General features: G+C 38.8%; 1 protein-coding gene across 1 annotated transcript in view; it reads left to right on the forward strand.

Annotated features, from left to right (window-relative positions):
* The window catches only part of pdgfc (platelet derived growth factor c), a 62607-nt gene that overhangs the window by 300 nt on the left and 37307 nt on the right, over positions 1–25000 (forward strand). Inside the window, exon 1 of the mRNA XM_026947400.3 lies at positions 1–422. This exon is cut by the window's left edge and continues 300 nt beyond it. Coding sequence (XP_026803201.1) covers positions 266–422 — 157 coding nt within the window. The 5' untranslated portion in view covers positions 1–265. The remainder of the gene's footprint in view (positions 423–25000) is intronic.

The following is a 25000-nucleotide window of genomic DNA, read 5'->3' on the forward strand; positions in this document are numbered from 1 at the left end:
TTGGAGAACTTTTCCTGATGCTTTGGTGGAACGTGGTGTGAGCTGTTGATGGTTCTTGATTGTCCAACTTTTTTTTTTGCACTTTTTTAGTTCTGTCCTGGATTTTGGAGAACTTTTGCAGATTTGAAACTTTGAGAACGTTGCAGAAGCTGAGGACTCTGGTGTGAGGACTCTTCTCCATCACGACTATGTGGTTTCGACTTCTCCTCGCCTCGTTATTCCGCGTGCGGGATGTGTGTGTAAGGAACGGCTTCTCCGTGTGCTCATGCTGAACGGGACTCCAGCGTGTATCCAGTGCGTAAAGCTGAGCCAAATGATTCCTCTTCTTCTCCTCTCTCTTCTGTTGTCTCTTCTTCATGGGTCGGAGGCGGAATCCACGCTCCTCGCTAAGCTTCACCACTCCAATGGAAAAGAGCACAATGGTGAGTTTGATGCTTCATGAATGACTCTGTAGGTGTGTGAGCTACAAGTTTAGACACGTGTAAGTGTGTGTGCTACAAGTTTAAAGACATTTATATGTGTGCACTGAAAGTTAGATACTTGTAGATGCGTAAGCCACAAGTTTAGACACGTGTAGGTGTGTGAGATACAAGTTTAGACACGTTTAGGTGTGTGAGCTACAAGTTTAGACGTGTAGGTGTGTGAGCTACAAGTTTAGACACGTGTAGGTGTGTGAGCTACAAGTGTAGAGACTCGTAAGTGTGTGCTAAAAGTTTAAAGGCTTCTATGTGTGCACTAAAAGTTTGAATACTTGTAGTTGTGTGAGCAACAAATTACACCTTTGGAGACTTGTAGGTGTGTGTGCTAAAAGTTTATTAAGACTGTTATAGTGTGTGTGTGTGTGCTGAATTGTGCATCTGTCTATCCGAGCTACAATTTTAGAGACTTGCAGGTGTGTGAGCTACAAAATTACCGACTTGTAGGTATGTATGCTGGAAGTTTAAAAGGCTTGTAGATGTGTAAGCTACAAGTTTACAGGCGTGCAGGTGTTTGTGCTAAAAGTTTAAAGCCTGTTATTTGTGTGTGCTGAAGATCGTGAGCATAATTGTGGGTGTATGAGCTACAGCACACACACACACACACACACACACCTACAAGTATAAGGTTATAAGGTATAAGTATTAGGTTAGATATTTGCAGACGTGTGTACCCAAAGTTTAAAAACGTGTAGTTGTGTGAGCTACAAGTTTAGATACTTGCAGATGTGTGAGCTACAAGTTTGGAGACTTGTGGGTGTGTGAGCTGGAAGTTTAGAGGCTTGTAGGGGTTTATGCTACAAGTTTGGAGGCTTGTGAGTGTATGAGCTACAAGTTTAGAGCTTTATTGTTATGTGCGCTACAAGTTTGGAGACTTGTGAGTGTATGAGATACAAGTTTAGAGCTTTCTTGTTATGTACGCTACAAGTTTAGAGCCTTGTAAGTATGTGTGCTGTAAGTTTAGAGACTTATAGGTGTGAAGAAAGAAACAAGAAAAGATTTTGCACGACTTTTTCTGTCTTTTTTTTTTCATTTCTAGTTAGAATGCACATTTAGAAAGTTTATTAGTTATCCATTTCTGTTTGCTAACAACTTGTAGAGTGGAATTTCGCCTTCCAGCTACCTTCTAGCTCTGAATAAATCTGATCACTTTCACGACACTTCTGCACTCTTTGCACGTATTGTGGCACTTTGAGTACATTTTACATTCTGATCTGTTTTTTTTTCCTCCAAGAACCTGCAGCACGTCTTGCATGCTACCTCACTTCGTCTCTTTACACGCATTCCTGTGCTCTTCAAACACTCACTTCAAGCAGTCTTTCTCTTTTCTCAGCGCTCCCACACTCTTTCTGCACTCTCCCACACTTTCTCTGAATGGCCGCGCTTGTTCGCGTCAAACAGCATTATCGTAGGTAGGAAGTGGAAATTACCGTCGTCTTTAAAGTGGATCCGTATGTATATATAAGGGACGAAAGAGGGGGGAGAAAACTCCCAATAACGGCGTCCCTTGAGGAAAGCTTCCTCTCTGATCACAGAAAGGCTCCATTCATCGCGCGCTAGCTGCCCCAGGGCTGCGTAATTTGCTTAGCTCTGAATCCCACTGATAGGCTGAGATGAATAGCGAAAAATGTCAAAAGGTCCCATTTTAACGCGAACACAGAGCAAGAAAACTCAAACACAGAGCGCTGACAAGTTCGGAGGAAAAAAAAAGGAAGTCGGTGGAGACAAACAAACCGTCAGCCACCGTCCTGCAGCGCTGACACTGATTAAACTGCTAGCATGTTGACTGAGGAGGGTGCGCACCTGAACTGGGTCAAAGGTCAACGCTAAGAAAGAAAAAAAACATTTGCACAACCTTTTTTTTATGTTACACATTTAGCTTAGTTTATTAGTTATCCAGCTCAGTTTGCTAACAGCTTGTACAGTGGAATTTCAACATCCAGTTACAGCTCTGAATAAATCCAACCGCTTTGTATACTCTTGTCCTACAAGTGTAGCGCCGTGTAGGCAAGAGATACAAGTTTAGAAGTTTATAGTTGTGTGTGCCCAAAGTTTAAAAACTTGTAGCTCTGTAAGCATCAAATTTAGAGACTTCTAAACGTGTGTTGTAGACGTGTGGCCAGGGCTAAGAAACTTGTAGGTGTCTGAGTTATAAGTTTAATGGATTGTATGTGTGAGCTACAGGTTTACAAACGTATAGAGGTGTGAGCTTTAAATTTAGACTTGTAAGTATGCCCAAAGTTTAAAAACCTGTATGTGTGCAAGCTACAAGTTTAGAGACTTGTAAGTTTGTGTCGTAGAAGTGTAGAGACTTGTAGGTGTGAATGCACAATTGGTTTAGAAACTTGTAGTTATCTGAGCTATACGTTTAGAGGCTTGTAGCTGTGTGTGCTACAAGTTTAGAGACTTGCAGGTGTGTGAGCTACAAGTTTAGAGACTTGCAGGTGTGTGAGCTACAAGTTTAGAGACTTGCAGTTATGTGAGCTACAAGTTTATAGGCTCGTAAGTGTATGAGCTACAAGTTTAGAGACTTGCAGGTGTGTGAGCTACAAGTCTAGAGGCTCGTAAGTGTATGAGCTACAAGTTTAGAGACTTGTAGCTGTTTTAGCTACAAGTTTAGAGACTTGTAATCGTGAATGCCCAAGGTTTAGAAACTTGTAGATGTCTGAGCTACAAGTTTGGAGGCTTGTATGGATGTAAGCTACAAGTTAGAGACTTATAAGTGTGTGAGCTACAATTTTGGAAACATGAACTGTTTTTTTTTTTGGAATGAAGGCACATTTAGAAAATTTATTAGTTATCAATTTCAGTTTGCTAACAACTTGTAGAGTGGAATTTCACCTTCCAGTTTCAGATCTGAATAAATCTGATCACTTTTGTCCACTCAGCTGCACTGAAAGGCCTCGTCCCAAATCATTCTACAACACCTCCGAGTTCTGCTTCGTTCAGTCGTACAGTAACCAAATAACTTTTAATGGAAACAGTGCATGACTCTATGCAGTCTGAAGACAAAGGTACGACTTTTACGTCTTGGTAGGGTGCGAGCTTTTAACGGCCTCTCTGTTCCCTCGTGACTGAAAGAGCAATGAATGAGTCGAATTCTCTGCCAAGTGTATCTCAAAGGTGAGTCTTGTTCTCGAGTCCTCTTTTATCACGTCAACAATGCGAGCCTTATCGCAGCCGTTCCTTCGCCGCGTTGATAGAAGCTGCCACTGACTGTTGATTTGGGACGAGGTTAGCTTTGCAGCTGGAGAGGTTTCGAGTCCAAAAAGAGCTGCTCAGGTGAGATCTGGAAGTCAACCTGGAACGAGGAATCAGAGGATTATGAAAAAGTGAAGATGAGGTATTGATGAGTCTGGCAGATTTACAGTCTGGTGTTCACTCGGTGGATGACTGTAGAGGTGGCTGAAATTTTCACGCTCAATTTTCCTCTAAAATCGCACACAAGCCGATAGTGGAAAAGCCAAATTTATTACAAAATCTTTCTGCAAAAGTGTCTTTGTAGTTCCTCGTCCATATAACAGCAATAAAGAAAACAAAAAGATCAAACCGTTTTTCTTTCTTAGAAAAATTATTTTTGAGAATGACTTTTCCATAAAATCTCATACATTGTTATTTCCACAGTGTTGAATTCTGGATTCTGATTGGTCAGTAGGTTTTCTAACAGCAGCTCTAACAAATCACAGGTTTGTGTTGATACCCGCCTTTTAACGCCTCATCGTCACTATGGTAACAGCTCATTCACAGGGACTTGTACGGCAGACGTTCCACATAAACAAATAATAATAATAATAATAATAATAATAATAGACAGAATTGTAAAAATTTGTTGTTATGTAACAACGAAAAACGTGAAGTTTCATGTTTCATGGAGATGATTATTTAGCTTAAAAAGAAGGAGTCTCCAGTGTGAGTATTTTGTGAGTAACTAAATTTACACAAGAAAGACTTCAGGAGAGAGGAGTTTACGCCGCGACATGCGCTAAGCAAAACAAAAAAAAATAACTAGCGCGTTAACGTGCGGCGCTGCTTAGCCAGACTTCGAACATTGTTTCGATTATTCTGCTCGGAAAAGCCTTGTTCTTCTGTGCGTTTGATAATCGTTGTGTGTAACATATTTACAAACATGCTAGCATGCTAGGAGCGGCTGCAGAGGGAGCAGATGTAGCGGATGTTCCAGGGTAAAGGGTTAAGGTTTAACTGCACTGCATTATGGGTATTTAGAGGTGTCTATTCTTCTTGTTCTCTTTTATTTCTTGTTATCTCACCTTTTTTGGTCTGTTAGAAGCAGTTAATTAGCTGTTAATTAACACCCTGACACATCTAATAAACCTGACACATCTTTGTCTTCTTTTTTTCCTAAACGTCATGGCAATTCTTTCAGTAGAATGTTTTTAATGAAGCTGAAAGAACGAACAACTTTTTATCACATCCACTCACCAACAGGCTAGCACACACGGTAACGCACAAATATTCCAAAGAGTAGCTCTGTTGAACAGATGCAGGTGATGTGAACGCAAATACCAGGTACAGAAATGCATTTTAATCAGTATTTTGAAAAAATCAGCATGAGGGAGCTGTCTGATCATCCACCGTGACTACCTGTGACACGGCAACAACCCTAACCTAAGCCAAGGTCTGTGAAAGTCATGGGATTTGAACTACTCACCTTCCAGTCTGTAATTTTCCCCCATTTTAGGAATGTTTCCCAAAGAAAGAAGGCTTAAATGTGCGTCTAACGTGTGCCTTTTGGTTCCATTCAGCCCAAATCCCTGTGGATGTTCTGATCCCTGAATAAGCTCGAAGACAGGTTTGCGCAGTCTTAACGTTCTGAAATATGTTCGTGTTGAGTGATACGCAGGAAATGTGACCCAAGACACGTTTGTAATGCCATTTTTTTTGCTGCCAGGATCCGTAAGAACCCTCTGGCACCTCCAGCTGATTAATGAGTGTGTGGAGCTCGCTCAGAATGGTGGGCTTTTAGTGAAACTCCACACAGAAGAACTTTAAGTAAATGTTGGTTGTTGTATTCCGAGTTGCATTAATCATCACTGTGGTGCGAAAGATGAATGTGTTCTCAATAAACGTCCAAACTATTTTTTTTTTGGGAGTAGACATTTTTTTGTCGAGACCTGTTGCTGGACGAAGTTCAGATATTGCAAAGTGTTTTCTGCAGGCGGTTTGTACCAGAGCCCAATTATCCCTCATTAAGCTGCTGTAGACCCTCCAGCATCAGGGGCAGGATAAAAGAAAATGCAACAGCTGAGCACTTAGTGGATTTACAGGATCACTCTGTAGAGACGAACGCGGCTTCATGTGGCATTCGAGTTAAATGGCAATCACAGACTGTTCCACTTCGGACACGGACAGGTGGACACGAGTACGGCTGAACAATGCGCCGTGTACATTCAACGAGCTTGGCGCTTTCAGCAAAAAGTCTAATTCTCATTCCTAGTGAACAAACGATGGTCCTTCAAATGCACTATAGTGGTCTTGTTGCACAAGCTGCACGTAAATTCAACCGTAACTCTGCCGTAAAGTCGATCCTAATTTAAAACCACCGTGGTGTAGAATTTCAGTTGCACCACAGACACTTAAGATATGTGGTAACTAATAGTGCGTAAAGTGATCATAGATCAAGACTTCATCACACTGAGTGACGTATTTCACCATCACCAACCAAGCAGAAACACGAATCCGACACAATCTTGAAGCACATCCATGATTGAGACACAGGGCTTCTCTCGCCAGTTTGACATTTTAGCAAAATTCCAAAACTTTGCAATAAATTAGTGACTCAAATGATCCATCTCTTGTGTTTGTGCTGGAGACGGCACGATCTGATACCCAGTGTCAGCAAAAAGCTGTGGATCGGATATCGAAGAAAACATATCGGATATCGGATCCTGTAACAAATGGCAGCGATTGGAATTGGATTTGGAAAAGAAATTTATTTTTGGAACTGGAAATATAATGAGACTCAACTGTTTCTCTTTTCTTTTGTTAGAATTGATTTTTAATTATATTTATTCTTTACACTTTATCTATGCATTATGTTTACAAAGTGGTTTTTGTGAGAAAAAGATCTTAAATGTGAAGTGATTCAGTTAAAAAAAAACATTTTAAAGCTTAGTAGTTTTTAAAGAAAACAATATCGGTTAAAATGTTTGTTGTGTCATTTTTGATATTTTTGACATTTCAGTAGCCAAAATTTCAGCACATCCCTAATACTTTTAGCTAACTGATGTTAACTGTATACTTGTATACTAGTTAAGTTGATTATAACTGGATGGATTTTATTTCACTTTAATGAACTCGAACACTAATTGAACTCTAAATTCCCAACAACCAATCACTGATCACCACTGTTTCCCAACAACCAATCACTGATCACCACTGTTTCCCAATGACCAATCACTGATCACCACTGTTTCCCAACAACCAATCACTGATCACCACTGTTTCCCAACAACCAATCACTGATCACCACTGTTTCCCAATGACCAATCACTGATCACCACTGTTTCCCAATGACCAATCACTGATCACCACTGTTTCCCAACAACCAGTCACTGATCACCACTGTTTCCCAACGACCAATCACTGATCACCACTCATCACATTATAATAATATATTTATTAATATTTTGTTATATGATATAATATGTATTCTAACTTGTTATCTGATATGACGGTAATCATGATGAATAAATTAATATATAAATTAGTCTACGACATCATCCTGTGGCTTCTAGAGACTTTTTTGAGCGAGCTTTAGCTACTTTTCCTTGCCGTATTTTCGAGTGATAACTCGTAGCAGAAACGTATGAAGGATGTTAAAGTGCATGAAGGTCGTCAGGTCTGGAGAAAACTACACGAGAAAACTACACGTTGTTAGAAACTTACAGAAACTTCTAATCACTTCAGACACCATGATGACTGAAGCAGCCCTTGAGTTCATTAAAGGACATGAGTTAATATTACAGCTATTGCTATTGCAGCTAAAGCGGCGATGATGTGAGAGCTGGCAAGGGTTTCTGCTTGGCTTTCTCCGTCCATATTACCATTCTGTTGTGTTAAGCGGTTTCCATAGCTTTTATCTGCCGTGCATACACTGTCGCAACTTGCAAAACCTTTCCAGAATGATTTTCAGCACCCGGCAGTACTGAGAAATGAGACAAGCTTTTCACGGCACACACTGAGACAAATGACTCCCTGTTAAAGTAGGATTTTGCCCTGACCTTTTTTTTTTTTTTTTAACGTGAAGCGCTCCAGGCTGCAATTCTCCAGGCACTGAAGCGAGCTGTCAGTCGACACCGTGCACTCTGCCAATTCAAGTCGCGCTTTAAAAGCCGAAAGGGAGCGAAGCTTTCATGCTGAGTTCTGCCAGAAAATCTAGTACTTTCAAGAGCATTAAATATACTACATGCAGAATTAAACACACTCAGCTTTGTCCAAAGATAAATCTCCCTTTAGAAAGTTGGAGATTACAGGGTAACCGTGTCCACTGCACTTTAAAAGAGTGACGGATTCACTGGCAAGTCGATGCCTGTCTGATGTTTGCCATGTCAGCCTTCAAGCACAAATATCTTTCCATAACGGGAATCCAGGAGGGCACTTCCTTTAAAGACCTGGGTCACGGCTTTCATTTGTTTTCTCTTCCTGTCTCTAAGCCGCTTTTAGAGGCTGAACTTTTGCTTTTCTTTTTTTTTTCTCCCCACTGTTGACACATCATAAATACAGACCTTAAGCCTGTGCTTTGGGGAGCAATTATGTGGTTCTGTGTAAGAAAAAGATGTACATAGTATATTGCATATATTTATGAAAGAATAACTAACATAAAGCGTCTTTCACTCACACACGCAGTGTTTAGTGTGTTTGAACAGAACACACTCGGGTCTGAGAGCGTCTGAGCGAGGTGGTCCTGATCTGCTTCCAAGTGAACTCTAGCGCAGTGAGAGAGCGATTCGACTCTGAATCAACTCACCTGCAGGAAGTGAATCAAACATGCTGTGTGTTTTCGGTTGCAGGATTTTTTGCGAGCTGCTAAACTGAGCCAAAGCACAGAGCTGTAGCGCTGCACGAGTGCCGTGTTCTAGAGATTTGGCCTGACGAAAGCAAAAAGAGAAAATTAACTGAAACTCTGGATGTGATACACAAAATATTTTAAAATAGTTATTTAGATTTTGTCTAATCTTTCATGTGATTTAGCGGCGACTCGGCGTTCTCTGTGCTCGGCTGATTTCTGTGATTTCTACGCAATTTGAAAAGGCTCGTTTACCTTTTTAGCGTTGCCATATTTCTGACCAATGAAAGAAAAAGAAAGAGCTTTATGAGGACATTTTTAGCCCTACATGCCTTCAGCCAATGTTTTTTTTTTTTTTTTTGCTTTTTTCGGTGTAGTTCTGTGCAAACCAACGCAAACCACACCAAATAGCAAACAAAGCAAAGGTAGTGATTTTGCTCTGATTCTGACTCCACAAATAGACTGATAGGTGCTTTAACACTTCTTGGTATTGATTCTAAAAGTTCGAGGAACTGATGAACGCCGTTCTTCTAAAATCTGTTCCCTCAGTTCGCATTTTGATGATGATCGTAGTGGAAAGCGCTGTCAAGGTCCAAGAAGTCGCTCCAAAATCTCCTATTAGAAGCCTAATATCTTTTAGCTAGGTTTAGTTGTAGCCTGCTTGCTAACCAGCATCTGTCACATCGCTCTTTGTCCGTCATCGCCGGTTCCAAATCTCTTTGATCTGCATACTCCAAGAGTCCTTCTTAGATAATGACGGGTTTAAAATAACATACCAAACCCCCAGAATCAGCGAGAGGAAAGACCTTTTGCCTGGTGGTTTCTTTAAAAAAAAAAGAGGAAGAGAGAGAGAGAGAGAGAGAGAGAGATAAAGGAAAAATAGGAATGAGGTTTGAAAGTCTGTAATCTTCCAGAACAACTGTTTCCTCTTGGTGGCTGTTCAAGATGGAAGATTATATGTTGTGATAAGCAAGTCCTGCTTAACCACAGGTCATGGAGTGCCTTCGTGGAGAAGTTTTGGATGCCAGGCTGGTCTTTTAACAACACACCACACGACAGTTTGATGTTTAACAAGCTTTTTTTTTTAATGGGCATTACGCATAAATATAAGTATAGAAACCTGGATTGTAAAAAAAAGAAGAAGAAAAGTGGTGAAAAGCTGTTAAGCGTTCTTCTTGCGCTGTGTGAAACGAGAAGGTAAGGGCAACTCGCCCTCGGGTCTGACGTTCCTCGACACAATAAGTACGTGTCAGATTCTTCCCCAGACGACTACACTTCCTTCACCTTGACACCTTTACACATTTACACTGATCTTCACCTTCACCATCCATCACTCGCCTGACACTTTAAACGCTCTTATCACTGCTGGGTTTTTTAAAGAGCGCTTTAATGTTTAACCTTTTTTGGGCTTCTTTTCAGTGCGATAAAATCACTAACATGTAATATGAGGAGAATGTGAGTGGACGCTGGAACATTCAAGCAACATTTAGTCACAGTTTTGAGGTCTCTCAGTAATTCTGGAGTAAGATAATAACCGTTTATGATCGCTCTTAACCGTGAGCCATCTGTGAATATTGCCCCAGAGTTTTCAGAGCAAACTGAATTCCAAAGGTCTTTTTTTCTGGCAGGAGGCAAATGTGATGACCCCAGTTACCGTCTACATACCTTGGCAGATTTTAGCTCTCAGTGTCAGAGAGGTATTTTGAAATGCCCTGATACGCCTCTCTCTCTCTCTCTCTCTCTCTGTCTGTCTGTCTCTCACTCTCTACCATTTCTGTCATTTTTTCATTTTCACTCTCCCATCACGGGTTATTTGATCTGCAGCGCTCTGTTTTGCCGGGCCACTGCTGATGACCGATGTTGACTCAACACACACATCATCTCACGAAAGCCGAGGCTCAAAAACATCAGGGTCAAACCGATGGTCATGAGTCGTCTTGTTATTTCAGTGTACTCTTTTTTTTCTTCTACAAATGTGACTCTTGTAGCTCAGTGGTGTTGACTAGATTGCCTTGTTGAACCACAGATGTGACTCTTCCAGCTCGCTGTGTGGTCAAACAACCCTTTGAAATGACATCCATGTTTTTCACATTTTTTTGGGGGATTTTCAGAGGATGCCATCACTAAAGGTGCAGCTTCTGGAGATATGAATAGTTGCCTCTCATTCCAGATGGTGACATTACCTGCACAAACACAGCTCAATCTATCATTTAAACCCTATCATTTAAGCACAGGGAGTGTGTTGAATACATAAGATGTTCATTAAATCACCAAAACAGCAAAAAGTCTAGATTAGCAGTTCCAGCTCAAAGCTTAAGGCTCAACATCAACATGGTGTCACGATTACAAACCCATAAAGGTCCGATCACAAGCTCGGCAGCTTAAGCACCATTTGTACCAGTCATAGCACCTGAAGCTTTTCTTTTCACTGTAGAAACAGCACACACCAAATTAGCATCCGTATAAATAGCACATACTTTCTGAGAGTGATCTAGAACACTGGGGTGTTGTGTTTTTAAATTTTCATGGTATTGATAACCTAGCTTAAAATAAGAGCTTCATAGTGTCATGGTATTAATCAGACAAAAATGGTTGAGATGGCTTCCACCTGAAGTCTAGTGAGAAAATGATTTGACTCTGAATCGACTCACTTGCAAGTGAATCAAATATTATGTGTGTTTTGGCTCGCAGCATTTTTCTGTAGTTTTATTTGCGAGATGAAAACCGAGCCAAAGGATAGAGCTGTAGCGCTGCAGAGTGTTCTGGAGATTTGAACGAATAAAAAAGCGAAAAACTCCGGATGTGACACAAATTGTTTTAAGCTACGAAGCTTATCTGACTATTGAATCATTTATTTAGTGCTGTTTCTCTGTACTTGATAAAGGTTTGTTTGTCATTTTCCATCACAATATTTCTGACCAATTAATGAAAGTGTTTTATGAGGACATTTTCAGGACAATTATATGCAATGTGAAACCAAAACGAATAGCAAAATAGTATAGCAAAGTATTATTCAGACTTATAGGTGTGTAAGATCCCTAAAACAAGCTGAATGTTCTGCAGTCTCTCCAAAAAACTCAAAATGTTTCCGTACATCTCGTAGCTGTGGCGTGGAGTGTAGTGAATGAGTAACCGTCTGAGAGCGAGCCGGTGTTCTGGCTGCTGTTTTTGTGCTCCGTGGCTGTGAAGTGAAAGTGAAATATGATGAAATACATTTCAGTTGACACAACACACACCACGGCGCTGCCATATGCTCCTCATGTCCCTTCTGAGAGAACCTCTCCAATCCTCCATCTGTCACTCTCTCTTTCTCCTCATGCATTCTTCCAGGACAGACGAAGGGAGGGCTGAGAAAAGCTGCTGCTGCCAAATGCTAACATTTCATTTCGCTAATGATCCACCCTCGCTGCTGCACACTGAGTCACTATTATTCACGATAAAACCTCCTTCCCGTCTTTCGGCCACTTTATTATGCAGCTGTGGAGAGAAATTAGGAGCGTCAGTGCATGTTTTAGTCAGAGGGAGTACGTATGTCTGTAGTGAAGGTGGCTGGTAAGGACTCGCTCAGGAGGATAAGTTATGCTAAAATTCGCTGAGATCATTGCTGTGTAGTGTCATAACAGCGCTATTAATGACTAATGGTTAGAACACCATGCTAACCCGATCATGCTAACACCTCGATCATACCACATCATCACTAACCATTCCCTATCTTTTTGACTTCTTTTGGCTTAGCATATCATACTGTTATTAAATGCACCTTATAATAGTTTCCCATTAGCTAAGCTAGGGTTAGTTGTATCTAGCATTTCTGGAAAAAATAGTCTTCTAGCATTTTACAGTTTAACAGTAATTTCTCACTGGAAACTTTCAGTAAAAAGCCCTGCAAAGCTATGCTAAGATGCGTGCAACGGCGTGACCAACAGCCTCATTATCATTCTGTCAGCAGTTCAACATTCACTGCTGAAATATGAACATTGTGTTTGCAATGGGAAAAAAAAAGAAAAAAAACAGAAACACCTGTTGTAGGACTCAGTGGTGAAGCGACAGGGTCCCCGTGGCAAGCAAATTGCATTACGCGGCCTCACACACGCTGCGACGTGATATACAACCGCGTGTCACACACCCTGGCGTGTGTAACTCAATCATGGTCAGTGTGAGGAGAATGCTTGGCATAGGGCCCAAGCACAAATAGGTTTTTTCAGCACACACACATACACACACACACACACACACACACACACACTACACGAATGCTGCAGGGAGCCCAGCGATCTCCCTAGAGACAGAGGATCCATTTCTTGAAGCAACAGCTGTCTGGCTCAGACGGACTCCGATCACTGATTTATGGGTCTCTGTATTGCGCTGGACAGAGCGTCTGCATACCGTGATACAGAAATCTGAAACAGTTATAGGTTAAAGTTATGCCACACTGCCATAGATGATGACATCACTGAAAATGTATTTCTGGCTGCAGAGTATCTCTTGAACTTGTTTCACTTATCCAAAAAGAGATATTAGTGCATATATTTCTTTTTTGAAACAAAAGGAAATATATGCACTAATACATCACAGTATCTGGTTCTAACATGTGTTCCATTGTTCCATTATACACGCCACATTGCTCTTAGCAGAACACGTTAATGTAAAAACGCTCTTTTTAACACTTCCTATGAAGCCAGAATTCCTAATGCGTTATAAATAACGTTATACAGCGTCCTTAACACCATCTAATACCTAGCATTAAACCTGCACACATCCTCATAAATATTTATAACTACACGCATGACACTTGCTAATTTATAATGTAAGATCACATAATGCATTATAAATTCATTTATATCGTGTTATATAGCATACATAACACCTCATAATGCCTGGCGTAAGTCTGTATAAATGCTTAAGTGTATTTATGGAAGGAGTCTCCAGTGTCAGTGCGTTGTAACAGTCAGAGGAGTTTACGCTTCGACGCAGTTTCTTGGTAACATGACAAGTTACGTTTTTTTTTTTTTTTTAGCTTCAAGAAAGAGATAAAAAAGAGAGGTTGGTGAAGGAATGAATGTTTACAGCTGCTATAACGTAAGTGAGAACAGGAACTAACCTGTTTCGCCAACATGCAACATTAAATGGTTGAAAAGTACAACGAGTCGTTCTATCGCTGAATTTATAAATAATTCTAACATGATAAAAATATGTTTATACTTTATTATACGTACTGTATGATCTCCATAGAAAGAGTTTCCAAAGAAACAGGATATTTTATCAGTAGAGCAGTAAAGTAAAGGCAGTAAGAGCGTATAAAAAGGGATACAAATCCTGTAGAAGGTGGAATAAATAGATACAGTACAGTGCAAAAAAACCTGCATCTGCTAAAAATAAAAACAAAATGAAGAAGACAGAAATGTAATTTATCGTCAGCAGACGTTCAGAGTTTAGAGTTTTCGGTTTCAGAGTCGTTCCTTCATTATCACAAATGCTCCAATAATGTATGTTAAGGTATTTAGAAAGAAAACAATCAAAATGATTTGTTAAAAAGTTTCCTTCTGCGAATTTCTGAACGTGATATAAATATCTTCTAATAACGTATACGCACACACACACACACACACACACGTACAGTATCGCACATATCCTCAGCTTATGAATCCTCTGAGCTGTAATATTCAGCCCTGTTGGTCCAAATGATTTGCTAATGATTATTACGGTATTGGCCTGGAATATTGCAGCACTGATATTGCAGGAGGCTGAAGTGCGTAAAGGAGCTCTGTAACTCTCAGAGGATCAGATAAGTCTCAGATAAGTTTTCCGTGGGCGAGTTTGATGATGATCGAGGCATTGATTATCGTTATCTAAATAAGTGTCATTTTGGTTCAGGTCAGTTGATACACTCTTTAAACATACTGTATAGAGTGGATCTTTGTGATCTGCTTTTCTCCCGATCCTGCTGATCCAGCGGCGCTGATGGTGCTGGAACGACTTCATTTATCTGGCGTTTTTTTGAAAGCTGGTTTCTGAGCAGGCCACCTGCGTCTGAAAAATAACAGCATGATCCTTTATAACGAAACCATCTGGAGCTCTACTTCCAGACCAGACACTACTTTGGGTACAAATGTCTTTGCTCTTCTGTTTTGTTTCATTCTAACCGAGACAGTCTTAACTGGTCTTAAGTGTTTCGATCAGAATTACAGTGTATGATATTATCAAGACAGCCTTGTCCACCATGTCTTTAAAGCATAAAAGTGCAGTCTGGTATCTGTCAAGGTTCTCTTTACAGTCCTCTGTTGTTTTCCATTTAAATTAGATTTATATGGATTTGTTTAGCATCAGTTTGTTTGTGCCTGGTTTACTTATGAGCCAGTCATCTTTAATTGTTTAGATCAGGATCGTAGCCTAACCCCTGATCACAGTCTATGAGCTTGTTACGACAGTCCTCTTCATCACGCTTTTAGGACTTTCATAAGGATGCTATAGATCTTATTTGACAGATAATTACAAGTTTCGAGTCTTTAATGACTAAAAAAGTTCAACACGGCGTCCCACAAAGTTCTGTTTACAGTCCCATGTAGTTTTTTTATTTACATTCGCTTTGTTTAATGTTGTGTTTTGCCTGGTTTGCTCATGTAGCTATCAATTTTAGTTGCTCAGACCAGGATCATTTCATAACCCCTAATCACAGTTTACAATATTTTGTTCACCATGTTTTTAAACCTTCATGGAACTTTCATCATTTAGAGTTTATTTATTTACAGTTTGTTAGCACAAATAGCGAGGCTTTAAAGCATATGGTATCCATCATGGTTCTGTTTACGGTTCTCTGTTATTTTCTATTTATATTCTCTTTATATCATTTTGTTCAGTGTCAGTTTTTCTGCCTGGATTGCTTACATGACTATCAATTTGAATTTTTTAGATCAGGATCATTTCCTATCCCCTGATCACAGTTTATGACATTTATCACGACAGTCCTGTCCATGCTTTTTAAGATTTTATGGAACTCATCAGAACGCTTTAGATCTTATTTCGCAGTTTGTTAGCATAAACAGTCGTTAAAGCAAAAAAGTTCAGCATGTCATGCCTCAAGGTTCTTGTTGTTTTTTCTTGGAATTATTGCTGGATTTTAGATGTTTATAAAGTGAAAACTACAGAGGGCCTAAAACAGAACCATGAGGGACGTCATATTAAACTTTTAGTCTCACTAAAGAGTCACTGCTAATGTTAACTAACCTGAAAATGATCATCAAATAAGTCAAAACCATCCTGATGAGTTCCATAAAAGCTTTAAAAATAAAATCAGGATGAACAGGACTATAGTGTTGTCCTAAAATATAATCAGATGTAAACACTTAGACTTAATGGTACATAAATAAACCAGTCACAAAAAAATGAGGCTAAGTATTATAAAATGAAAAAAGTGGATATAAATGGAAAACAACAAGAGCCTAAAACAAAACCTTGTGGGACGCCATATTGCACTTTTGCTTGGACGTCCAATTATTAAAGTAGCTGCTGCTGTAGAGGTAATTTTTTAAATCCAAAAAATTACATCTACAGCAGCAGCTACTTTATACTAATAGCTAGCTAAGCTAGATAAGTTAGTTAAACTTTTATTGTGTAATTAAAACCAGAAGTTGCCGAGTTCATTAGCAAGTTAGATAGCATTGTGCTACAACTTATTTCCAATTTATTTTAGTCGATTATATTGTGTAATTAAATTACAGCCAGGAGTTAGAAGTCAGGTTAGCAAGTGAGTTTGTTAACGGTGGATAAATTATCGAGTAGAGGTTAGATGATGAAGTTTAGGATTGGCTGGTTAAAGTGAGCAGCTGTCACTTGGCAAAATTAGATAGTGTAACATGACCTTTCAGTAAAAATTATATAAATTAACCACTTTAGCATTTTCAATTTAGTTGTTAGTCTATTTTCTGGCACTTTTCTAGCTAATATCAGCCATATTAGCATTTCTGGATGGAGTACGCTACTTATTGGATAGTGGTGGCTGCTGATTTTCCGTTTCTGGCATGCTTAAAAGTAATTTCTCATTTGAAACTAGGATATATGTACATCAATGCAGTAAAATTGCTAGAATTCACGCAATCACCATGATTCTGTCAGCACTGGGATGTCCACCTCTGAAGTACAGACATTATTTATTGTGTTAGGAAAGAAACAGGACACACCTGTTGCTAGACGTGCAGTGCTCAGTTAAAGTCTGGCCAAATGGACCATCATAATTCTTTCATGCATTATTATCCATGTCCAGGTTCCTGTAATGCACCTGCAAACGCCTCTCACAGGGACGGGTTTTACTGTTCTAGGGCAGCGGTTTGGCAACGCCTCGTACGTATGTACACTTCTAATCAACAGTGTCAACACGGGCCGGTTGCAGAGCGAAGCCGTCTTCCTGCACGATACCGAGAGATGAATGAAGGAAGTTACAGATTAGAAACGGATCTGCAGAAGAGCAAACAGGTTGCGTACCTAAGTCGAGTGCAAGAGTTCATTGAGGAAGTGCAAACACAAGGCGGTCATGGCTGGAGATGTGTGATATGCAGCTGTGTGATGAAAGACCCAGCGATATGGTGATACATTTCAATCTGATTGCTTTAAAATGGCCGACTGTTGATTAGAAAAGTGGGAATTTGGAAAATTGCTGTGGTGTAAGAGGAATAAAAGACTTACGCGTGTGTTGTTTTAGGAAGATAATCAGCTTCAGGGTGGTAACAGTAACTACGCTTCATCACACCACAGTGTCAACACTCTATAACACAGTTTTATAAAATTCATTATAAAACATATAGTCCTCTGGGTTTTGTTGAAAATTTACAGCATCATCTAGCAAACTGTTCTCCAATTCGCAGTCCTTTCTTTTTGGGTACATTCACTTTCGAAATTCAATTTTTTTTTGCCTTAATGTGGCACAGATCTGATTATTTCTAGACAATCTTTTCAAATCAGACCTGAGCCACTTTCACATGTGGTTGAGATCAGGGACATATCTGATATGTGGCCATGCGACATTAATGAGAACGCGCAGATCGGAATTCATGTGGATTTTTGTATCCTCATCCAGGGTTAGCAGTGCGGCAAAACAACAATTTTGAACATCCACATAATTGCCCAGGAAATGAAAAAGCATGCAGGATGGTTCAGAAGATCTGTGCGTTCGTTCACTCACGGCTACAAATGTGAACTCTCAAGATAGAAAGATCCGACCTGAGCGAAAAATCGAAATTGTACAAAGAAACTTGTAATGTGAACGTAGCATTTGTTCATTGGTTTTAGCTACATATGATATTAAATTAAACTAAATAGCAAATAAAGGATTTCATTGCAAAAAAATATATATATCTTGGCCTCTGTCAAGGGGTGTGGCCTCTTTACCTGTTAGTTCTAGTGAAGGGGCGTGCCCTCTACACAAAGTCGTGATTAGTACACTTTAAAATAACAAGTAGCATTTAAAATGCAGCAGAAACCAGAGAAGAGTTATGAAAAAATAAAACTTAAATATTACCCAAAACATGATGTAATAACAACAATTTAATAATGATAATATATAAAGGATAAATTCATTAAAATAATAATACATTTGTAAAAAATAATTTTAAAAAGTCTTGTGAGAGTGACTTTTCTTTTTCACACTGCAGCTCTGATTTTGTGAACCAAATGTATAAACATCTCCATCTCTGCTTTATTTTATAATTATGAGAAACAATCTAATCAGCGACGTCTCCGTCTCTCTCTCCGTCTCATTTGCGCCGCGTCTCGCCTCAGTCTGTGTCGTTTGTTCATTTGAATTAGATATTTGGGAAGCGATCAGTCTGACATGATGGAGCGGAGGCTTTGTTCGTTTGTGTGTGTTAATGATGAAGAGATGACAGATTGGACCGCAGTGTGTGTGTGTGTGTGTGTGTGTGTGTGTGTGTGTGTGAGATTGTCTCATGCTCTTGCAGTCGTGGTTTAATGTTTGAAGTTAGAAATCCATTACTGATTAGAGGTTGAATTCCTCTCTCTCTTCATTTGACATGAACGTGTCTAAAAAAGTATAATTATGGATATTATTTTTTATGGACCGCTCTTTGAATGCTGTTTCATTTCATAAACTATTTAAACTTTAAATTTGCTGTAGGGTTTTAGATTAAAATTGATTAAGATAATGAAATGGCCTGATTTGACATGTTAGAAATTCTTTGGCAGTGTTTTGCCTTTAAAAAAATAAAAATCAGTTTAGTAGTTTTAGTCACAAGACATTTAGCAAGACGTCGTGATGAGTTACTGCCCTGATTCAATAGGAACAAATACAACGAAGGGGGCGTGGCCTCTGTACCTGTTAATTCTAATGAATAATGAAGGAGGCGTGGCCTGTGTGTTTGTCATTGTTAATGAATAGTGAAGGAGGCGTGGCCTCTATGTCTGTCACTCTTAGTGAATAGTGAAGGAGGCGTGGCCTGTGTGTTTGTCATTGTTAATGAATAATGAAGGAGGCGTGGCCTCTATGTCCGTCATTCTTAGTGAATAGTGAAGGAGGCGTGGCCTGTGTGTTTGTCATTGTTAATGAATAATGAAGGAGGCGTGGCCTCTATGTCCGTCATTCTTAGTGAATAGTGAAGGAGGCGTGGCCTGTGTGTTTGTCATTGTTAATGAATAGTGAAGGAGGCGTGGCCTCTATGTCTGTCACTCTTAGTGAATAGTGAAGGAGGCGTGGCCTGTGTGTTTGTCATTGTTAATGAATAATGAAGGAGGCGTGGCCTCTATGTCCGTCATTCTTAGTGAATAGTGAAGGAGGCGTGGCCTGTGTGTTTGTCATTGTTAGTGAATAGTGAAGGAGGCGTGGCCTCTGTGCCTGCCTATAAAACTGCTTTTTCGTTAATTAAAAGTTCATTAAAAAGCCACATTTATATCAGAATTTTAAAATTATAATAATATAAACCACACACACACACACACACACACACACCTATGTGTGACTCTGAGATGTCTTTTGTCAGGTTTTATCCAATGTTTGCATTAGGTATTTGTATGTTACAGTGTGTGTGTGTGTGTGTGTGTGTGTGTGTGTAAGAGGACTGGTTTTAACAGAAAACAGCGAGGGTGTTTAAGTGTTGGCACTGAATTTGTGTATTTTGCCGACTGCTGTGTCTCGTCCTGCAGGCGGTCTTGCTTTAATCCCAGCGCACTTTCATCAGGCAGGTTAACGTGAGATTAAAAAGGTTTCATTACTTTCTCTCGGCCACCCACCTCGATCCTGAGTAGTGTTTTGTTCGGAAGGAGAAGTGGCACGTAGGCTTTTCATTTGTCCTTTTTTTATTTATTCTTTCATGGAAGTTGTTAGTGACTACTGTGCAAGAATATTTCCATTCACATGGATTCATTGGGTAGATGTGTTTATGGTAGATGTTTATCTACAACATTAAAAAAATTACAAGCAATTCAGAATGTCATTTAAAAGAAACTGTGAAACAGCAGCAGGAAAAAAAAACAGAAAGTTATAAGAAAATGTGTGTTGGACTGAATATTTAAAAAAAAAACAGGCAGAGCTTTTAAAACTTTACTTTCTGTTTAATTTTCCAGGAAAGTTTTCTTTGTGGAAAATAACATTCACATTTCGATCATATTATGGTTCAGAGAACATTCCCATAACTTTTAAATTTTTTTTATTGTCTCTTATTTGGACAATGAAATATTTTAAACATTGGCCTATCTATTAGTATTTCTGTATATATATATATATATATATATATATATATATATATATATATATATATATATATATATTCTATGTTTCTCTAAATGGGCCATCCGTACCTGGAATGTTGGTTCGTATACAAAAAATGAAGGAATTCCCATTCCCAGAACATTAGTTTGTGCTTCCAAAACAAAAAAAATAACCTAAAAGCAATCTTTGTAGAACTTCGAGAACTTCCTGGAAGAGAATGTTAAGGAACTGTTCCCAGAACGTTAGTTTGTGGTTAAAAAAATACAAAAGACTAAATAACAACAAAAAAATTCAGTGCTAATTTGCTCCCAGCTACATAAACGTTTGTGATAACACACAATTAGCTCACCCTTTAAGTGGCTCTAGCTGTAACACTGTTGCTAAGCAACTGGGAAATACAGACCCCAAGCCTATGCTAGCTAATACACAGACTAGCAATTTATCTAGCTGAGATGTCTCTTACAGAGCAAAAGAAAGGCAGAATGACACAAGTCATGAGTCGAAGATGTCAGAAATATCAACATTTACCTCAGATGTGTTGGTAAATTACTAAAAAAAAGCTTCTGTAGATTTCTAATTTCACTGTTAGCATTGAACGCTAAATGAAATTCCGTAAGCACCGCAATGTTGATAACATTTTGCCCTCTAAAAAGGTGAATAGCACAAGATTGAGCTGTACATGTGGAATCTTCTAGTAAACAAGTTGAATGTAGTATAGTTTTACTGATTCGGGCCTTTAATAGATGTAATAGCAAATAAGTGACACAAATAAGAGAAAATTACATATTCATAATATAATTTTGGTAAAATAATGCTCATTAACTACATTTGTTAGGAAATAAAGGGCAAAATCTAATCCTCAGGATGTTAAAGATGTGCTCAGGGATTTTAAAGTCATAATTAGCAGTAAGCTATCTACCTAGCTAGCTTAGCAAACATTTTTTTTAGCTAAAACTGTGGCTAAAATCTGATTAGCACATCAGTTTTGGACAGAATTATCATTTCCTCTGTTTTGAGGAAAAAATATGACATATTTGTCCCAAATCTATTTAAATATCTGTAAGTTTTTTTTTTTTTTCAGAATTAGACTCCACAAGGAGTTAATCATTTAAAACGTACTATTTCTAGCTTAGAGCAACTTAAACAGCTGGACAGGTCGGATTTTATGATGTTTTAACGACAGGGTGCCAAAACCTTCCCTCACACACACAGATGGCAGTGAGACAGTTTAGGGTCAGCTATACGATCTGGTTTCCGGATGTTGTGGTGCGTTTTAAGAGCGTGCGTTAACGGATGAGTGTTGATGTGTGTAGCGCTAGTAAAGACCGTGTGTGTGTTTGTGTGTGTGTGTGTGTGTGTGTGTGTGTGTGTTTTAACCCGTGCTCCAGACTGTGCAGTATTGGATTTCTGTGCATGTGTTGACAGAGCAGTCGTCGATCTCCTGCACCTGCTCTCACGCCGCTTAACGTGAGACACGACGGGCCGTAAACCTTTATTTTAGCTTTAAACTGTCATGCTAGCTGCGTTTCAGTGCATGTTAGCTTCCTCGCTGCACGCACGATAAACACTGAGTGGTCTGTCATGGCGTCTTCGTAGCGTAGACGACAAGCTAGCACCGGAAGGGTGTGAGTTTGAGTCATAGAACTGCTCGAGAGTGACTGCGTTAATATGCGCTTTTAACTAATAACGATTTCAACAGATATGAGGAAAAGCTAAACTTGTACTCACTTGCTTGTGTGTGTGTGTGTGTGTGTGTGTGTGAGAATGTGATACGTGACCTGCAGCAGCCGGGTGTCCTGCAGTTCACACACCCTGTCAGTCAAGCGCTCATTGATTTTAGCCTGGGCATGCTGAGATGCTGAGCGCTGGTGGTCCAGAGGCCTTTCGAGTTACAGAACACTAAAAATAATCTACTGATGACAAAATGTAAAAAAAAAAAAATACACACACATACAATCGAGTCTGAAAGTCTGAGTCTGCTAACGAGAGCTGTTTTTATTTCATCAGTTAGTAACGGTTACTGATACGACCCAGAAGTTGATTATTTTACTCTAACACTCGTACGCATTTTAACCGTTTAGAGTCATATGTAAATTTATGCGTTACACATTTACGCTCTAATGCGTTATAGCAGCTATTAATAAAAAATAAGAAGAGAAAAAAACGCAGCTTGTTACGCATGTTACCGAGAAACTGCAAAGAAGCGAAAACTCCTCTGTCCTGAAGATGCCGGAAAACGACGTTGCAGCTTTACCTGTTACAAAGTGCTGACACTGGAGACTCCTTCCATAAATGTTAAAAACAAATAAACTTTAGCATTTATACAGACTAATGCCAGGGAATGAGGTGTTACGTATGCTATATAACATGTAATGCATGGTATAAAATGGTTGTATGAACAGATGTTATAATGCATTGGATTTTTTAAAAATGGAGCATCCGCAGTACAAGTCTCTTTCGTATGAGCTGTTACTATAGAAACGATAACGTATTTTATTAATGTAAACCTGCGAATTGGATTACATCTGGAGGTAAAATTAATCAACACCTCCAACCAATCAGAATCCAGAATCCAGAATCCAGAGCAGTGCTTTTGTGTAATAAAATTTATAACACAATGTAGTCTTTTTGTTTGTTTTTTTTATCAACAATTGTGTGAATAAATTACAGTAAACAAGTAAATTCAATGCATCAGCTTTATTTATTTGTGTTTTTTTTTAATCAAATCAAACACCGAAGTCACAATTTTAGATTTTATTTAAAAATTGGGTTTTACACCCGAATGTAAATTCAGGTCTCAATGATTCAATGACAGCAGGTGAGCATTGAGAATGTGTGTGTGTGTGTGTGTGTGTGTGTGAGTGAATAAGGGAAGCATAAAACCAAAAAAAAAAAAATCTGCTTCACATATTGAGTCATTACAAAACGCCAACTTGCTCATAAAACCAAATTATTTTTTAATGGCATGAGAAATTCCCTTCTTGGATTGAGTTCTCTTTCCCTCCCTCTCTCTCTCTCACACTCTCTTTTCTTTCTCCCTCATATCCCTCCATCCTGTCCCTCTCTCCTAACTGTAATAAATATCATAAGGGCTGCTGTGGAATTTACAGCACCTGTAGTTACCAGCATCGTTTCTTAACCAGCAGCAGATGTGCGAGAGACTTGAAAGGAGGAGAAGAAAATCAGCGAGTGAGGAGCAGAAACGGTAAACGAGGGGTTCCATTTCACCCTTAAACATATGTGGGGATTAAAAGGCGCTCCATGGGTAAAAAAAAAAAAAAAAAAGGATTTTAGCACTTTAAAGTAGTAAAAAAAATATAGAAGTGAGCTTTTTCGTCTTTCTGAGCACTGGGAAGTGGGAATTTGTCAGATTGTTCTGTGGCGTTTCAAATATCCGCCGGTTTAAGGAGTGTATCCTGGGGAGTCACCCTATTTGCTCATTTGATTAAGTGTTAGCTTAATGCCGTCTGCAGTAATGACTAGAAGTTTTGGCGCCCGTTATAGACCAATTTTGGGTTTAGGAAGAAGAATGAAAATGATGTGGCTTCCAAAAAAAGAAGTAAAAAAAAGTTAAAAACCCAGTGTGTGTCCCCGCTCGTTTGAATCAGTGTTGATGTAACTGATCCTGTGGCTTCGACTCTGATGGATATTAATGCGATTTTGATGCAGGGAGAGAAAAAGGAAATGAAAGACGAAGTGCTTTTACATGCACATAGCCTCTGGTCAAAAAAAAATAAAATTTCTGCAAGTAGCCAGAACTGTTTTTTACTATATTTCATCAAAAAACCTAAAGATTGTCACATTCACGTTGATCTTTATTATTCATGAACGATTCGTTTCCTTAAAACCGAAACAAATCAGTATTTCAGCTTGTAATATCACAAGTCATAAATATGCAACGATTCATAACCGAGTCAGGAAGCTGAGCCTCTGGCAAAAAAAAAAAAAGGAGAAAAAAAAAAAAAGAAATCAAAAAGAGAAGGGTTTCGAGTCTGACGCGTATTAAAGGATGATTCTGATGTAAGGGATAGAAGGAGGAAATGAAGGATGAAGCATGTGCCTGTGATTTGGGAAATATGCAGAACTGCAGTGAGGAATAAGTGTTATTTAGAAAAACAAAAGCAAGCAAACAAATAAATAAAAAGCAAACACACTCAATCAAATAATAAGCAGGAAATTTTAAAAAAATGATGCAAATAATTATGTCTTTATATGACTTTACATTCTTTATTTTTTGTAAATAAATATTTAATATTACAATTATAATGCAAACCTTAAATATCTTGAATGACAATTTTGCATTTTAGAATTTTGTTTTCTTTATAATTATGTGATTTTTTTTTACTATAAATACTTTAATAAAGTCACAGACTTGTAAATAAATGTAAAACATCACAGTCATAACAACATAAATATAGCTAAGGTTAGCTTGTGTGCTAAATATGAGCTAGCTGTTTTTGCTGAATGTTTAGCTAAACATGGTTTAGCTAAGTTTAAATTATTAACACTCCCCATATTAGCCATGTTCACTATATTAAGTAGATGAAGTTAGCTAGCAGTAACACTAGACCTCGTTTTTCATTTTTTTGGTTTTGCTTCATAGCAACAGTAACCAAGCATGGGCGGGGCTTAGGATCAGGCAAATGAGTGAATGGTGTAAGAGGTGCGGCTTTAATATTTTTATGAATGAAGCACTTTGTGCAGCTTTTATGAGCTGAGCTAGAACAGAGTAGAAGGCGCACTTTGATGACATCACAGGACATTATCCAGACATGTGTTAGAATA

This window comes from Pangasianodon hypophthalmus, chromosome 7 (genome assembly GCF_027358585.1).
Source record: "Pangasianodon hypophthalmus isolate fPanHyp1 chromosome 7, fPanHyp1.pri, whole genome shotgun sequence".
Lineage (NCBI taxonomy): Eukaryota > Metazoa > Chordata > Actinopteri > Siluriformes > Pangasiidae > Pangasianodon > Pangasianodon hypophthalmus.